The 18,875-nt window shown below is 34.3% G+C and overlaps 1 protein-coding gene across 2 annotated transcripts in view; it reads right to left on the minus strand.

Annotated features, from left to right (window-relative positions):
- TRPM7 (transient receptor potential cation channel subfamily M member 7) overlaps positions 1-18,875 on the minus strand; it is a 135,513-nt gene that overhangs the window by 35,650 nt on the left and 80,988 nt on the right. For both annotated transcript variants that reach the window (XM_024568092.4, XM_053929050.1), the window contains 9 exons: positions 17,146-17,286; positions 16,729-16,863; positions 15,385-15,665; positions 14,005-14,233; positions 12,762-12,917; positions 12,536-12,679; positions 10,401-10,529; positions 8,286-8,564; positions 2,236-2,410 (listed from right to left, as the gene is read on the minus strand). In XM_024568092.4, coding sequence (XP_024423860.3) covers positions 2,236-2,410; positions 8,286-8,564; positions 10,401-10,529; positions 12,536-12,679; positions 12,762-12,917; positions 14,005-14,233; positions 15,385-15,665; positions 16,729-16,863; positions 17,146-17,286 — 1,669 coding nt within the window. The remainder of the gene's footprint in view (positions 1-2,235; positions 2,411-8,285; positions 8,565-10,400; positions 10,530-12,535; positions 12,680-12,761; positions 12,918-14,004; positions 14,234-15,384; positions 15,666-16,728; positions 16,864-17,145; positions 17,287-18,875) is intronic.

Raw genomic sequence — 18,875 nt, forward strand, 5'->3', positions numbered from 1 at the left:
GGTAGGAGGGGTGGAGAAGGGAAGCTGGGGTGGAGAGGACACAAGGCAAGGCAGCAGCTGAAGGACCAAGTGGGCGAGGTGATGGCTGGTGGACCAGGCGGTCCCACATTAGAATGCAGATAAGCCAGGGGGAACAACTGGAGAGCATGACAAACAGCGAAACCCAGGGTTCCAGCATGGAAAAAGAAAAGCCTCAAAACCTCTGGCTGTAAAATGTAAGGAGGCAGAGGTGGCAGGATAAATTCCCAGCCTCACAAGAGAGTTTGTTGGAGAGACCCACAGGGTTCTAGAATGTACACAAACCCACCCACCTGGGAATCACCACCAGAAGGGCCCAATGTGCTTGTGGGTAGTGGGGGAAGTGACTGACAGCCAGCAGAGAGCAGAGCAAGCAGCATTGTTCCCTCTTGGACTCCTCCCCCACATACAGTGTCACCAACAGGGAAGTGGGTTGCCCTGCCCTGGCGAATTACTTAAGTCTCCACCCCTTACTACGTTAACAGATGCTCTGAGACAAAGAACTGTGGCCCAAATGAAAGAACAGATGAAAACTCCAGAAAAACATCTAAGCAATGAAGAGAGAGCCAACTGAGATAGCATCTGATGCAATCCAGAGATTTGTATCAGATGCAAAGTTCAAAGCACTGGTAATCATGATGCTCACAGAAATGGTTGAGTATGGTTGCAAAATAGAGGAAAAAGTTGAAGTTTATAACAAAGTGAAATAGAGAAAAGTATACAGGGAACCAACAGTGAAGGGAAGGAAAACTGGACTCAAATCAATGATTTGGAGCAGAGGGAAGAAATAAACATTCAACCAGAACAGAATGAAGAATCAAAAGAATTCAAAAAAATCAGGAAAGCCTTAGGAACCCACAGGACAACTTTAAACGTTCCAATATCTGAATCACAAGGGTGGCAGAAGGAGAAGGGAAAGGGCAAGAAATGGAAAACTCATTACAAAAAATAATGAAGGAGAACTTCCCCAATCTGGCAAAGGAAATAGACTTTCAGTAAGTCCAGGAAGTCCAGAGCGTCCCAAAAAAGTTGGACCCAAGGAAGCACACACCAAGGCACATCATAATTACATTACCCAAGATTAAAGATAAGGAGAGAATCTTAAAAGCACCAAGAGAAAAGGAGAGGGTTACCTACAAAGGAGTTCCCATAACACTACCAGCTGATTTCTCAAAAGAAACCTGGCAGGCAAGAAGGGTCTGGAAAGAAGGATTTCAAGTCATGAAAGGCAAGGACCTACACCCATGATTACTCTATCCAGCAAAGCTATCATTTAGAATGGAAGGGCAGATAAAGTGCTTCCCAGACAAGGTCAAGTTAAAGGAGTTCATCATCACCAAGCCCTTACTAAATGAAATGTTAAAGGGGCTTATCTAAGAAAAGGATGATCAAAACTATGAACAGTAAAATGACAACAAACTCACAACTATCAACAACTAAACTTTAAAAACAAAAACAAACTAAGGAAACAACTAGAACAGGAACAGAATCACAGAAATGGAGATCACATGGAAGGTTATCAGCTGGGAGGGGGTCGGGGGGAGAAGAGGGGAAAAGGTACAGGGAATAAGAAGCATAAATGGTAGGTACAAAATAGACGGGATGGTTAAGAATAGTACGGGAAATGAAGAAGCAAAGAACTTATATTTACTACCTATAGATATGAACTAAGGGTGAAGGGTGGGTGCTGGTTGGAAGGGGCGGTATACAGAGGGGAATAAAGAAAAAAAAACGGCACAACTATAATAGCATAATGAATAAAATATACTTGAAAAAAAAGGAGTACAATGGAAAACAGTGTCTCTTTTCCTCGTGTTACTACAGGGTCTCCTAATCATAATGGAAAACAGGTTTCCCTGTATGAATGAAGACAATGCGATTACAGAGCAATAGGAAGAGAAAGAACAGACATCCTTAGCTATGAATTGACAATCCTCAAGACCACTCTACCTCTAAACTTTGTTATGTGAGTCAATAATATCCTTATTGTGTAAGCCACCTTTGGCCACATTTCTACAATTTATAATTCAAAACATTCTAAAATACTTTTCAAAATTAATTTTTGTTATGTTTCTTTTGGGATTAACTAATATATTTTGCAGGGGGGTTAGGCTAGTAATAGTCTGATTTGTGAAAATATTTAATATTACCATAATACAGTTCTTATTTTAAAACATAAAATAACCAAAAGATAAATTTGTAAACATAAATCCTTACCATCAATTTCATATGCATAAACTTCACCAAAAATCATCCAGTATGGATGAAAAACTATATCTTTAGCAAGAGTCCAAGATGGTTCCTCATGAGGATAAAGTATTGCTTTTCTGGGAACACCAAAACTAAGTAATACAAGAGCCATAATCACTACAATGTAGAACATATTGGCCACCTGTCAAAAAATATACACTGTTAAAATACATGGAAATTTAAACACAATGACAATATTCATCTTAAGAAAAGTTCCTAATGCTTTAATAGATTAAACAGAACATTTGAGTTTCTTTCTATTCATAATATTAGCATTCAGAAATATCACTATATAATAAACCTTAAGCAAGGAGATTATGTAAAAATTGATCTGTGAAGCTAGACAAGTCATGGACATCTTTTATATAATGAACTGTATCATATTTTTGGTTCAAATTGGAGTCTATCTGGAGTCCATGAAGATTTTAAAGAAGTACAGGCACACAGACTGATACAAGGAACCAATTTCCATAAGGGTTCTTTCCTAAAACTGTTCTCTTCCTATACTGAAGGTATAGACTCTCTTTTCTACCTCCTTTGCTAATTGTCCTTTGCCCACTTCATTAAAAACCAAACAAAACAAGGCATTCTTCTCACCCATACTGAGCCCTATTATGGTGCCTCGTCCTGCGCTACAAAAACCTCCTTGGAGCATGTCTTGGCTGGTATGGCTCAGTGGACTGAGCACTGGCCTATGCACCTAAGGGCCACTGGTTCAGTTCTTAGGGCACATGCCTGTGTTGTGGGCCAGGTCCGCAGTTGGGGATCTCTTGGGGATATGCAAACTGATCAGTGTTTCCCTCTCTTTTTCCCTCCTTTCCCCTCTCTCTAAAAAAACAAACAATTAAAAATAATTTAAACAATTAAAATGTAAAACTGATATAAATTTAAAAAAGAACTCCTAGGAGCAAAACAACAAACTGGATTATCAGTATCGGTCTTGAAAACAGTAAGTGATACCAATATCTGGTTAACAATACCATTTGCAAGTCAGGTAGTTTACAATTCTTTTCCTTTCAAAAAAACTGAAAAAGAGACATATTGAACTGTATAACCTAATAAATCACTAAAAATTGATTTTTACTGTTAAACCACTACGTGAATTTTAGCATCACTACTCAGGATTTCAAAGAATTAAGTTAAATGTCACAATAAAACTTTAATTTCTATCTACTTATTTAGGTTCCCAGTGCTTAGCATTTAGATCTAAAAAAGTGAATGTTGTCTCATTTTGCAATGTGTAATATTTATCCATGAATAATAATCTACTGGGGGAAGCCCCATACAAATCAAGAGGCTACATTTACAATAAATCTATACTATCATCTGTGAACCAACTATTATTGCAATAATATAAGTCAACCTAAAAATTATTATTTTCTCACATATTTTTTAAATGAATATATAGTGAGAGTAGAAATGGAAGCCAGTAATGTGAAAGATAAAGAGGACAGTAAATCTAGAGTGGATATAATAATATAAAATATTTATTTATATATAATTTAGGCTTGAGCCTTCACCTTTAAAATTCTGTTAGACCTGTCAATAAATTGTTTTAAGAGTCTCTGTGACTTGCAATCAAAGAGTCCTAATATTCTCCAAGATTCCATTTCCTCATTTGTAAAATAGTCATACTGCCTTCTTAGGGCATCTGAAGATAACTGAGGGAATGCATGTCCTCAATAAACAAAATGTTGGGATAAAAGATTTTAAAAGGCAATTTATAAAAACATTATTCATGGCATGTGATATACTTTGGAATGCAAACATTCATCTATAATTTTTTTTTAAAGTCCAAGTCAAAATTCAAAACAAAACCCAAACCTGTACTAAAATATCCTAAATTATTCAAGGTCTATGGTTGATCTTTCATAGAGGTTTCTGCATTCCCTAATTTCACATAAAGCCTATCTGAGAAACTTCCTTATAAATACTTGATCTAAAGTTAATTAATAAAAAATTAAAAAATCTATTTCCTCACACCTAAATTGAGAATTTCTTGTTGGAATGAGTTGGAAAAGTTTAGTGTTTACCATATAATGTTCATCAGTATGATCTCTACTAAAGATGTCAACTGTGAGGAAGATTTTTTCCATTTTAATCTCTTTTACCTTCAAGTTTTTCAAAACTGTTTTCTACTCTGGATAAATTCCTACATGTTTCCCAAACTCTTTCCAAATACTACATTCTTTGTGGAAGCCTCCGTGACAGAATTAGCTACTAGGTCTATGGTCTTCACACTACAGTTAACCGTATCTTTCGGTAGCCATCTATCTTCACATGGTTGGCTTGTACGTTGTACTAGATTGGGAGTTCTGTAAGCACCTGGACCATATCTTATTCATCTTTTCAATCTCAGCTTAGTATTGGGTTGGCCAAAAAATTCATTTCGTTTTTTCCATATGATGGCTCTTAGTAGAACTGATTGTCTTTCATTTCATTCAAAACAACTTTGTTAGACTGCACTGTGACAGCTGTCATATCGGCATGAATTTTAAAAAAACATCAAAATTGGTGAATTTTTGTGCAGCCATTTAAATACTGAAGATGGAAGATATGTAACGTTTTCGGTGTATTACGCTTTACTATTTCAAGAAAGGTAAAAATGCAACTGAAACGCAAAAAAAAGATTTGTGCAGTTTCTGGAGAAGTTGCTGTCACTAATCAAATATGTCAAAAGTGGTTTGTGATGTTTCTTGGTACTACTGACATTCTGGCCAAAAAATTCCTTGTTGTGGGGCTGCCTTATAATTGGGAAATGTTTAGCAACACCCCTGGCCTCTACCCACTAGAAGTCAATAGTGGGAGATAGCCAACATAATCAAGATATCCAAATCAATAAAGTTATTGGTGAAAATGAAAAAATGTGTATTTTATTTTATGGAAAAAACTAAACAAAACTTTTGGCCAACCCAATATAATGCATAGCATATAATATATACACAATGATAAAAGAATGTTAAATTACTCTGGGAATCTACTATTAAAAATTCATCTTTTTCATATTTATTTAAAGAGACATTTTAATGAAGGATTTCTTATACTGGACAGCACCTACTTTAAGCAGATTATTAGAACATTAACCATTCTGAAAGTTTTGAAGTGGGTGTGAAAAAGGACGATGGCACTAGGAGACTAAATGCGATAAAGGACTGGTTAAAGAGGAGAAGACATAATCCTGGTGGAAGGTGGATCTGAAGATCACAGATAAAGAAAAAAATGAAGCATATATTCAAACTCCCTATAACTGGGACAGAAGAATTGCTGGGAGTACCTTAGAGGCAAGATTCAGACAAAAATCAGGATAGCTCCACTTTCTCTTGGCGTCCTCTACTTTTCCCAGCTCCATCTTTTATTATGGCTGTCCACTTTTCGTACTTCCTACACCTCCCACTTACTGTACATTACCACTGAATTAACCTGCTACCACTAAGTCACTAAATAATCTGGTAGCCAATGAAGTGGAGCACTTTACACACTAAAAAGTTAGGCTTAAACCAATTATTTCCCAAAAGCCTTAACTCCCCTACATTTACTGGAAATACATTATGGAAAGTGGATGAATAATAAGTAATTCTTTGATGTGACAAAGAGTAAACAGTAACTCTTCACTGGGGGGAGTAGGACACTTTATCCTGGAGGGAAATGTTTAATGTGAAAAAGAAAATATGATAATAAAACTTTATACTTAAAAAACTTAAAAATCTTGTTTTCATGATGCAAAGTAATGCTGATAATCCTGTGAGCTAGTTGGGTTACTAGGAAGATAAATTTCATTGAGGAGGCAGTTAATTTTCCAAGATTAAAAGAAAAGGTTTCAGAAACTCTAGAAAGAGATTTTTATATTTAATAACAGGGCAGATATTTAAAAAGAATTGAGTAATAGCATATATATTATAGGCCTGTTTTGATAAAACTGTTACATACATTTATTTGCATGAAGTTTGACACAAATAAACACATGATTCAAATGTATGTCGTGAAGGGTAGAAAGATACACCTACATCAAACTGTTAATGGTGGATGCCTCTGGATAGTAGTTTGCTTGTATTTGCTAAAATTTTCTACAATGAATATTAATTTTAGAATAAGGAAAAATATATTTATAAAAGCAGCAGCATAATAGAGCTTGCACTTCTCACCACAGAAAACTGAAAATGTTTATGGCAGGAGTAGACCCAATACATTTCACATTGTTTAATTCGTTGTATAAAGATCTGCACATCAAACCTAATGTCCACATTTAAAAAACAAAACCTGCCAGATGGTTAAGCCTATGGAAAAGAACAAAATATTGGGCATACTACATCAGGAAAAGAGTAGGTGATCTGGATGTAACTTGAAAAAATTGCCTGAATCCATGAATATGGGAGGAAAGAGGTGTAACTAAAAACATAAACTATAATAGTATTTCCTTAGCTGGCATTATCTTGCAAAGTATGTTAATAATGGGACAAGGCAAGTTCAGAGGCAAGATCTTAATATTTGTTGCATGTCTTGCATAGCAGTGAAAATATAATAAACATTGGAAACTACTTGGTGAATGCCCTGGCCAGGTGGCTCAGTTGGTTAGAATGTCATCCCGATACACCAAGATTGCAGGTTTGATCTCCAGTCAGGGCACACAGAAAAAGCAACCAATGATTGCATAAGTAAGTGGAACAACAAATCAATGTTTCTCTCTTTTTCAAATCAATAAAATAAAATTTCTTTTAAAAAGTAATTTTAAAAATTTATAATCTGATGTAAAAATAAGAAAAAATCTTAAGAATCAACCTATTAAAATGAATGTTCAGCATTTGTTTTTTTTTTTCTTCCTACTAGTAATGGCTTTATCCACCCAACCAACAACTGTTTACTATAGAGAACCTACTATGTGATAGGCACTGTGATAAGTACTGGAGTATGGAGGTGACCAAAATCAGACAAGGTTCCTAATCCAAAGAGTTTTATAGCCTAGAGGAGAATATAAATATACCAGTAAGAGTGTAATTTAAAATAGAGTTAGACACATATTAATATTCTGAAGAAAAAAAACAAGAGTCCCCATAAAATTATACAGTAAACTTGATCTAGCTAGATCAAAGAACCTCCCCTGACAAAGAATCATGTTGGAGTTAAGATCTGAAGCATAAACCTAAATTAATTTAGTCAAAAAGTCTAAGCATATGAGCATAGATGAGGGTGAACATTCCAGGTAGAAAGAAAATGAACTATGATACTCTAACAAGGTAACCTTGTCTGACTAGAACACAAATAGAAAGCCTAATATGGGAAGAGATGAGACTTAAAAAGAAAGCAAGGAAGATGTTAGGCCCTACTACTGGAGGAAACTAGGTAAAAAGTCCACAGATCTCTCTGTAATTATTTCTTACAACTGCATGTCAATCTACAGTTACCTCAAAATTATTACAAGTTAAAAAGGAAAGGATGGAAGAAAGGGAGGATAGAAGGCTGGGAGGGAGAGAGGGAGGACAAACAGCCAAACTGAGCAGGGCTTATGGGTTTCATTAAGCACACTGATTGATTTCTAAGAATAATGCAAAAATATTTTTAAAAATTTTTAAGAAAGGTAAAAGTGACATATTTGGATTTGTGTTTTGAAATAATTACTCTACCTATAAAGTAGATTGAAGATGAACCAGAGTAGGTGTGAGTAAAAAGACTACTAGACTACTGTAGGTGCCAGATGGTGATTGGTTGAGGGTAGCAGCAGTAAGGATAAAAAGAAATTCACACTGGAGATAAGTTTGTATCTTTCATTCTTATCTCAAATATTCCACAGCAAGTAGCATTTAAAAATTAAAGCATTTCAAGGTAAAATGTTTCCCACCCTTAACCATATTCATCAAAATATTTTCTTCAGGGTTAATATGCTTAGGAATGGTTAATTTGCAGTATAGAGCAAATAAACATGAAAACATTCTCTGGTTCAAGTAAAACTATGTCAGTGTTTTAATGATTTTAGGAAAGAGTATCAATAAACCAATGATATTATCAGATGCCTCTCAACTTACCATTTTTCCAATCATCATTACATAAGGTCCTGCCTGTTGATTTACAGCTAGAAAATCCAGCAAACGCACATACCAAAATATTATGTTAAGACAGTAAATTAATCTTCCAGCCAGAAAAACCTGATTATTATATGCATTCTCAAAGTTCCATTTTGCTCCAAATCTTAGTCCAAATCCAATGAAGAAAGAAATTATAGCAATTGTATCACTGATATTGAAGTAATCACTAAACCACACTTTAATCTTCTGGTTTATTTTCCCAGCTTCAGACATAAAGATCTAAAGGTTAAAAAAAAAAAAAAGTTTAATCAATTTATTCCTATTAAAACATGTAACAGCATTCAATTATAATATTAGAGTAGATTTTTATATATCTTTTGGTATTTCAAACTATTTTTGATCATCTTGGCATTTGATGATGCATTCATCACCAAGACAATTCACGGTGATATCAGAGACAGATATTACTTATCCTCATTTTATACAGAGGGAAAAAAATCCATAAATGACCTGCTCGACCAACTATGAAGCTGAAAATCTCAAATTAGAACAGTTCTCTAAATTGGAATGTGAAATACCTTTGAAAAGTTGTTTTGTTTTTCAATGAAACAACACTAGAAGATCCTGGATATTCCAAAGGTGCTTTATTTGCAGAAACTAAATACCTCAAAGTTTTAAGTATTTGTACTAATCTCTTCCCTTGAATATAAAAATTAAAAAAAAAATTGTGGGAAATGGCAATACATTTGTATCTTCAAAATCATAATGTATCATAAAGTAAATACTGAAGTCTCCCTTTCACTTTTCTCCCTTAGCCAATTAAAATCTCTTCCCCATTGCAGGCAACTACTTTTATTAGAGGCATAGCTCCTTTCCCTGCACTTTGCTTTACTGGCTTTACAGGTATTGCATTTTTTTCACAAACCGAAGGCAAGACCCTTAACCAGCAAAAAGATCATGACTCGCTTTACTGAGAGGCTCACTTTATTAGAGTGGGTTGGAACCACTGAACCTGCAGTATTGCCAAGGTATGCCTGCAGGGGTGTCCAACTTTTTGGCATCTCTGGGTCACAGTGGAAGAAGAGTTGTCTTGGGCCACACATTAAATACACAAACACTAACGAAAACTAACAAGCAAAAAGAAAGGTGTTATGTAAATTTACGATTTCGTGTTGGGCCCGAATTCATAGCCATGTGGCCCGCGGGCTAGACATCTTTGGATGAATCCTGCAAAACTGCTCTATGAATGGACATTTAGAAGAAGTCCTTGCAACTTGCTTTCATCATGTAACAACTTAATTTCTTCAAACATGGTGGTATAACAACAGATTTCATAAACATATGAACCATGGCACTTGAAGAAATTTAAAATGCACAACAAGCTATTTAGCAAGATAAATTCTTACAATACCCAAGTGGTAGGGTAGTACATGTCTTCTATTTATTTTCACAATTTCACGCATTCTCTAAACGTAGCAGACATAAAACAATTCAGAAATAATTAAGTATATTTTTTTATAAAACAACACTTATGCAGCTACTAGTTTGAATGGAAAGTATAAAACTTGAAGAAAAAGCATTTTCTCCCTAAAGTCAGGATGTTAGAAATTTGCAATTTAAATTGAAAACTCAAGACACACAGAGATCTAAACATGCATGACAATTCAATGGGCAACAAGTCACTTAAGTGGGCAGTGCCATACAAGAGCAAGATAATAATCTATAACTTATTTACCCGATTGGCTATATGTATATTTAATCCTTTTTGAAGAGTGGCAGAGAATGCAAATGTGAATATTGAAAAAATAAAGCAAAAACAGATCTAGGCTATGTTTCTGAGACAAAGCATTGTCTTTGTAATTTGAAACAAAGTTAACACCACACTGATCTCTATTCTTTTGCCCTCATTTCAGGACAGCAAAAATCAACATGTTCTACTATAAAGTTATTCTCCTATAAAGTTATCACCTGCTGAAATCATGACACACATAAAATAACACATGCCCACATGCATATCCCACACCAAACATCCTCCACATACACAGTATCTACCATGTACACACAATATATATCCATATATACCAAGTTACAGGTAGAAAACAACTGAAGACATACCTCACGGACTTTCTCAATAGCATAGGTAAAAATATAAGCAATAACAATCCATTCTTGAACTGAAGGTAACTGTTCCATTTGTACAAGAACAACAAATGTATAAAGCATCAGAAATCCCAAGTAAGCCAACTAACAAAAAAGAAAAAACAAGACATGAATAAAATTGATTACAAAATAAAATTTTTTACTATGAAAATTTTCAAGCCTACACAAAATAAGAGACCAAATGAGCTCTTGGGAACTATCTCTATGCTTCAGTCATTAAAATAGTTTTAGAAGTTACTCTTCAGTGCAGACAATGCATTTATCAATCAAAATATAAATAATCGGCCAGGGTATAAATGTGTTGTTTTAAAACTTCGTTGCCTTTTTAGTAATTCCCATAGGAATGACTTTGTAATACCAGGGTTTATGTTCTCAGCTGAGCCCACGTAATTCCATTTAATACATATTATAACTAAAATATCATAATATATTAAATTTATTATAGAACTTCACTGCCATCATCAAGAAACACACTAACTGCCTCTTCCCTCCCCCAATGAAATAGTATTCCTAGGAAAGACCACTGGTTTTTTCCTAGCTCCCAGTCACTGAGGTTGAAATCCCAAGAAATGGAAACCAATATGAAAAACATTTCCCCTCAGAAAGGGAAAACCCCACTTTTGATACTCTTAAAAAAGATTATATGGAGGTGATATGGTATATGTATACTAGTATCTATACAATCATTTCATTTCAGAGGAAAACCCAGACTCATTGACCCTTGAACAATTGTAAGAATCCTCTCATCATTCTCCTTGCCTCTACCAGTCTTAAAACAAGCCACATCCATGATTTTAAGCCATGGCAGAGCAGTAAACTGCAATAAATAAAGAAAAGAGAAATTCCTGTAGCCACTTGGGTTGTCCATTTTTAAATAGTCATTCACATGAATGCAAACTAAGAAACCTACATTTTCTCCATTAGTAAGGACAGAATTTGAGGGATTAAGTAAGGCAATTCAGATGTGCAATTTCAACATCTTACAAGATGAAGCAAGAAAATTTCCATATTGAAAAAGAAATGTAATGAATTAGTCTTACGTTAATAGGCAAGTGTGTGGTTGAGAAAGCAATGCTTGAAGGAACAAATTCTGAAATATCCATCTTAGCACAGGGCTATTTGTATACTTTTGCAATTCTTAAAAAGTCTGATGATAAAAATGAAAAACAACAAAAAATAAAAATGAAATAAAAACTTTAGAGTTTTGGGGGAAGGAGAGTAAAAATTCATTTGCTCAGCCCCAGTGTATGAGTGTAAGAGGCAATCTCATGTGTTTCTTCAGATGAGTCCATCCCTCTATGGACATATATGCTCATAAAATCTGTTCTTCCATAAAGCAAGAGAAAAGCCAATTATGTGGCACATAATCAAACATGTACTGTGCTATGATTAAGACACAAGCTGTTACATTACTGATAAATAAAACTATGAGTTATTGATTACTTTTCACCATCAATCCTGCAAGAAAGGCTTATTTCCAAAATTTAAAAAATATCTGCAAAAATCCTAAAGCACAAAGAAATTGTAATTGTGTATTAGGGTTTCTTTTGATTAATGTTTACCAATCTTTTTAAAAGATTAGTATCCACTACCCACTTAAAAAAGTTTATGTTTACTACATATCTGTTTAGTAAATTTCTGGTTCCAATTAGAACTAAGATTTGTTACTTTTTATCACTCAATATGACATCAATTTGTATGGAACTAAATCAATCGTACTGTACTTTTAAATGAAAAATGGTTTTTTAGTGATGATTTATATCAAGATCAGTAAAAACTCAAGGCCTACTAAAGCCTATAATATATATTTTTGAAATTTTATTTATTGATTTTAGAGAGTGAGGGTGGGGATGAGAGATGGGGGGACAGAGAGAGAGAAAGGAGGGAAGGAAGGAGAGAGTGGGAGAACAACGATTTGTTTTTCCACTTATTTATGCGTTCATCGGTTGTTTCTTCTATGTGCCTTGAGTGGGAATGGAACCTGCAACTTTGGTGAATCAGGATAACATTCTAACCAAGTGAGCTACCCGGCCAGGGCCACTAAAGCCTATTTTTTAAAATCATTATGCTCATACAATTTAAAAACATACCGTGTTAAACCAGAATTTTACAATTGGTGCATGATAAAAGGCATAAAACTTTCGTGTTATTGGAAGTTTTTTTGATTTTATTTGTATTTCCATTTCATTCTTTCCTTCATTACTCTCCAATATTCTTACTTCTTTAAACACTTCCTAAAATAAAAATAACACTTATAAATATGTACATTTATTCACAACAAATTTATATTCACTTAATAATGTTTCTCCTCCTTACCATAGGGATGTCTTCCATTACATTTTGAAAGTTGTTTTCACTATCTTCCATTGTCATTTGATGGGCATCTTGAGATTGTGGAATATGGGACATTTCAGCCTTAGTTTTGTATTCTAGCATTAATATGGCAGGTGGAACTAAAATGCTTAATATAACCTAAAAATTTCAGAATGTAAATTTACATTTTAAAATTAGTAACTTTCAAGAATATAATACAAACGATAAAACATTAAATATCTTTATTATTAGTTAGCCATTTTGCACCTGGTAGTATAGGGGAAAAAAACCCCCTTCATTTTTACTCACATACTATATTTAAAGAGGCCCAGGTTGAATTGTTTGAAGGAGTAACGAAACATTGGGATATTATGAGATGAGGATATAGAAAACATCTAATAATTAAAGATTTGTCCTTAAAAAAATCAATTACAATCCATTGAGAAAATACATTTCTGTTTAAACAAAATTCAAGCCTAATGAAGTTGCTGTGTCCTTAATTTTACCCTAAATCTCTTTGTAAGTGTTCCATGTCTTAACATGATTACTCAGCTTGTGCCTCCATACAAAAGGGTAATTTCTAAAATTTTATGTATTATCTGCAAAATCATAAAGCACAAAATTATAATTGCGTATCAACGTTTCTAATAGTTAATCTTTCACCATTATTTTTAGTAGATGATTAGTTTTTGTTATCTACTTAGAGTGGCCAATGGTTAAACTACTTGCCTGATTTCGGCCTTCTGCATTTCTGTACCTTATTTAAGACATAAAATAACAAAAAGGAGAGTTTAAAGTAATATCTCTCACTATGATGAAACTGGAAGTACCAGCCAACACTCAACCCACATTCTTGACCATAAAAACCAGGTATATCCAATATACTTCAAATAAATTAAAAGTAACAGATTATTAAGTTAGTAGATAGGTCCTAAATTTTAGAATATGGGAATCATCTTTTTATAAAGCAGCAACACTGTTCATGGCTGCTCAGGGCTGTAAACACCATACTTCCATCTGTTGGCCTCAGGCTTCTGGCTCACATAGGGACAATAATCACTATACTATATACCATATGTGAAAAGGATTCAGCATGAAGAATAGGAGGAGCAAAAGGACACTTCATTATCACATCAGATAAAATGCCAACACCGCCACCCCCACCACCTTCATAAATCAAAGTATTTTACTATACATCTGGGCTCGTTCTTCTGGTTTTTTGACTATAACAACATACTTTATATACCTTGTACCAAGAATTTTTCCTCATATTCAGCCTTCCCATCCACATATCAGATAACAGCATTTGTGTACAGGTGTGGGCTACAAAAGGTCTAAGTCTTGAAGAAACTGCTAACTTAAGGCAGGTGGAATTACTCCAGTTTTTCAGTTCATAAGTGAGCAATTTCATAGCCATGGTTTCATCTTGTCTGAAGGATTGTTCTAGTAATTCAACTGCTAATTGACCGAAATCACTATGAAAAGATAAAAGCCAAAACATATTCAGTTTACCAAACTGCAGTTTTAAACCACTATTCTTAAATTCATTCATAACGCATTATAGTTTTTAATATATTCACACACACACTCAGGGAATTGTGAGGCAATAGAATTACAGTAACACTATGTTTTCAGATATCAACTACTATGTGGAAATCAAAAAGTATTAAAATGTCACACTAAAAACAAGACTGAAAAGGTGACTCCAGAGCACTTTCCCTGGACATGGAAATAAACCCGAACTAACAATGTTCAGTTAAAAATTTTCTATATAGTTATTTCAAACAGAAAAGGACTGGTATTCAGCCCTTGTCAGCTTGGCTCAATTGGTTGGAGTGTCATCCCGTAAACTAAAACGCTGAGGATTCCATTCTGGTCAAGGTGCATATGAAAAGGCAACCAATCAATGGTTATCTATCACATTGATGTTTCTCTTTCCCTCTCTCTCAAAACAATGAAAAAAAAAATGTCCTTGGGTGAGGATTGGTATCCAGTAGAAAGGAATAATGTGAATACAGACTAACCTAATCATGAAAAACACCTGGATCTTAAATCTCCAATTAGTAATCGTAGGATCCCTGCTTATGTTATTTTCAGTATCAATTCTTACCCTCTACCAATGTCAGCCCATTTTGGGTGAGGGAGGTCCTATTCTCTATCATAAAGCTTCCCAGAAACTACCAGCTTACTGTTCCCTTAGTGCTCTGAGTACACTGCAGACTTCTGTGAACTGTTTCATTCTTCTATACATGAAGCTCCACCACCTGAGACGCCCTTTCAGTTGAATTCATCTCCTTAGAACATAGTTTAAACCTTGCTTTCTTCCTTCCTTTCAAGCTTACCACTTCAAATGCAACTTTTCCTAATCTAATTGCTATTATGTGCAATTATTAAATGGGCTTCTGGCATTTCTTCTTCCTTGCTGAATTTTTTAACTTGAAATGCGAATAATCATTTCTTTTGAATAAACATATAGGCAGCAAAGTTTCTTTCTAAATTTTTAAAAGTCAGTTTCTCATAACTATACCAATAAAATCATATATCCTCACTTAGTCTATGGCACTATAACCTTCATTTAAATGTGTTTTGATTTTTAAAATGTTCCAAGTGGTAAAATATAACTTACTTGGAATACTGTTTCAATTCTTCTGAAGTATCATCTACGAGGTCACTCTGCTTTGCTTCATAGGCCATTGAACGATAGATCTTACAGGCAACTAATGCTTTAGCCATTGATTCTTCACCATGCTGCCATAAAAAACGGGCCATGACCTGTCTCTTCATAAGGCAAGCCCAAATTAACAGTTCATTAAGTGGGTAGGGAAAGCGCTTGGTTTCTGGATCATCAATATCTACAATTTCATCTTTGGTTCTTTTCTTCTTTCCTTCTTCCACAGCTGTATCAATCTTCAAAGAAAAATAAATATTATAAAGCTCATTATTAAAAGGCCCTGACATTCATGTGAGAATTATCAATCTCCTTTACGGTAGTCTTCAACTTCATATAACTGCACAAATTAAACAGTATAAATTTTATGTACCTGATTTTTATTACAGCTCAAAATTCACTTTTAGAAATGGCATTTCCAAAAAAAAGCTTTTATAACAAAGTTTGCCAAGATTAAAGGAAGGGCCTACATATATGTATAACCTATAGACACAGACAACATGTGTGGTGATGGCCAGAGGGAAGGAGGGGTAGGGGGAGGGCTGGGTGGAAGTGGGTGAAGTGGGGATAATGGACACAGACATGTTTGTAATAGTGTCAACAATAAAGTAAAAAAGGGGGGGCCTAAATATTGCAACTAATATATAATAAAATACAATTTTAATGAAAAATTTTCAATAACACCTTTGTCTTGCATGCTGTTAATCAAGCAAAAATGTTATAAAAGGAGGCAGTTAAGCATTTATCAAAACAACATTTAAAAAGTTTGGTTGTGGTATGCTCTCCCTTTCGGGAGCACGCCCATGCCCTTCCCTTCCCCTCTCCTTCCCCCACAGGCATGCATCTCCTAAACTCTAAGGGACCCTATGAGACTTGCAACCACAGGAGCATTGGGTAGCGGCAGCTCACCCTGGGCTAACACCCTGAACCTGTTTCCAAGGTCCCTTTTTCTCTGACTCTCCAGTGAGCTGATGGCAGCCCCCACTTTGGCTCACTTCTTTCCCATGATGTTTTTGGAGACCCAAAGCAGGCCTGTTTAGTTTCTCTCCTGTTGCTTCTTTTATCCTAGGCCCTTACTGTCCCCAGCTTTAATAAACATACTCTCAAAATAAAAATTTTAAAAATGAAGACCTTAATAGAATCATTAACTCACAATGAGCATCTTTTTGTATATGAGAAAATGAAGAATCAAAAATTTATCTAAAACATAAGACAACTCTTACTAGTAACAAATAGTTTTTTATTTCCTAAGACTCAGTAATTTAGAAAGAACAAAATCCACAAAGTATAATATTTAAATACCTTTGGTCGGTAGGGCTGTGCTGTTTTAATGAAGTGGTTATGTCTCATTTTCTCCTTTTTATCTGCCCTATTGCCAAAAGATTCATGACTCTTTCGTAACTGCGGAGTGCTGCTAGAGGTATTTCGGCCAGACCTCTGAAAATGAAAGCTTATTAGTTTTTACAGATTTAAATTTACTGATAAGCTGTAAAAATTAGAGAATCCATTTATATTATGTATAAGTGTGTTTGCGTACATACACAAGAAATATGACTTGTTTAGGATATCAATTATAAAATATTTCTAAGTACTCAGTTGAAAATCTCACATTTTTAAGACAATGCTACTTTAACCATTCAAATGTAAGTAATTTCTAACTTTAAAGTGAGAGAGTCAATTTTATAACACATATGTAGACTTCCCACAAAAGTCACATACCCGATTATTTCCACCAAGACTATTATATATCAATCGAAAACGTTTCCGAGTGTAGGTACATCTATAGGTTCCTCCCATTAGATATTCAATAACGAGTCCTATATCAATTAGAGTGATCTTATATCCTGGAGGAAGATTTCCCTGGAAACAAAATATTAAGTTTAAAAAAGGATAGTCTTTCTCAGTAATTCCACACAATGCCTAGAAATGTGCCTACTCTCCAAAATGACAGAAAGCTGAGATTTCCAGCAGCTATCTTTACAGTAGAAAGGAGTGATTTGTTTCTCTTCCTTTTGTAAGAAAAGGGGATTATGAAGTTTGAAGTTTCAATATTGTGGTTCAGGATAGAAGTGTGGTTTATAGTAGAAAGATAATTTGGTCTCCACTGCCCTAATACTTCACATGTGGAGGAAAAGGAACTTCTAAGAGCCAACTATCATAAACACCATTTTCCTGCAAAAATAATACCATTAAAATTAATTATGTTTCTTTTTTTAAAACATTTGATTTTTATTTTTACAGAGAGAGGGAAGGGAGGAAGAAAGAGAGGGAGACATCGATGTGCGAGAGAAACATTGATGGATTGACTCTTGCACATCCCCAACTGGGGACCTGGCCTGCAACCCAGGCATGTGCCCTGTCTGGGAATCAACAGGTAACCTTTCAGTTTGCAGGTGACCTTTCATTTTGCGTGCTCAATCTACTGAGCCATACCACCCAGGGGTTGTGATTTATATCTGCTAACTAATTCAGCCTTCCCACCATCATCATTCTTTCCATTTCCCTAATTATAATTTCATGAATTTAGAACATTCTATATGTTTTAAACCTCTGATTTAAAAATTAATTTTAAAATGTTCATCTTAAATAAAAATTTTTATTATTTTATATTAAGAAACCTCAAAAATATGCTTTATGATTGAGGATTTCATGTATGACATTTAGTTTTTAAAAATATGACAAATACCATTTTGGTATGAGCCCACTTAAATGGGAAATATTTAAATTAAGGAAAATAAGTTATCTAAAAATCTTAAGTAATTTCTTAAACTATGTAAGTAACTTGTATAAAGCTCAACTTATTAATTTGAATCTGAAAATACTCAATTACTGCCTTTAAGAGTTTTTCACTTAAGAAAATAAAAAAATTGGGCTTATTACTATAGCCACTGGTGTAAAAATAGAATTAACTACTGCCATTCTTTCTGCTAATCCACGTAAGTAAATCATAGTGCAAATGCCTTTTAGAAACCCCCTAGACTAAAGGTCTCCCCCATTGCTTAAGCTTTCTGGGAAAAGTAAAAAAGCTTTAATGATTTAAACAACAAAAATTTAATGTGAAATGTTCAGAATAAGCAAATCCATAGATTAACAGTGCCTCAGGAAGGTAGTAGAGAAGGAGCAGGAATGAGGACTGATTGCTCATGTGCACCAGGCTACTTTTTAGGACATTGTAAATACTTGAAAATTAGACACACTGTGGTAATGGTTCCATGACCCTGAGAATATAATAAAAGCCACTGAATGATACACTTTACATGGATGAATATTATAGTAATAAAATATATTTCAATCAAGCTATAAAGAAAAACACATGCAAAACCTGAAATAAAGAAAAATATTTTTAAAGTATAATATAGGTTCTTCTTATGTAATAGGCCTGTTTAATATTAAATAAGTTACAAAACACAGAAAATTACATTCCTATCTTAATTTTTCAGTTTTTTAAT

This window comes from Desmodus rotundus, chromosome 7, assembly GCF_022682495.2.
Source record: "Desmodus rotundus isolate HL8 chromosome 7, HLdesRot8A.1, whole genome shotgun sequence".
Lineage (NCBI taxonomy): Eukaryota > Metazoa > Chordata > Mammalia > Chiroptera > Phyllostomidae > Desmodus > Desmodus rotundus.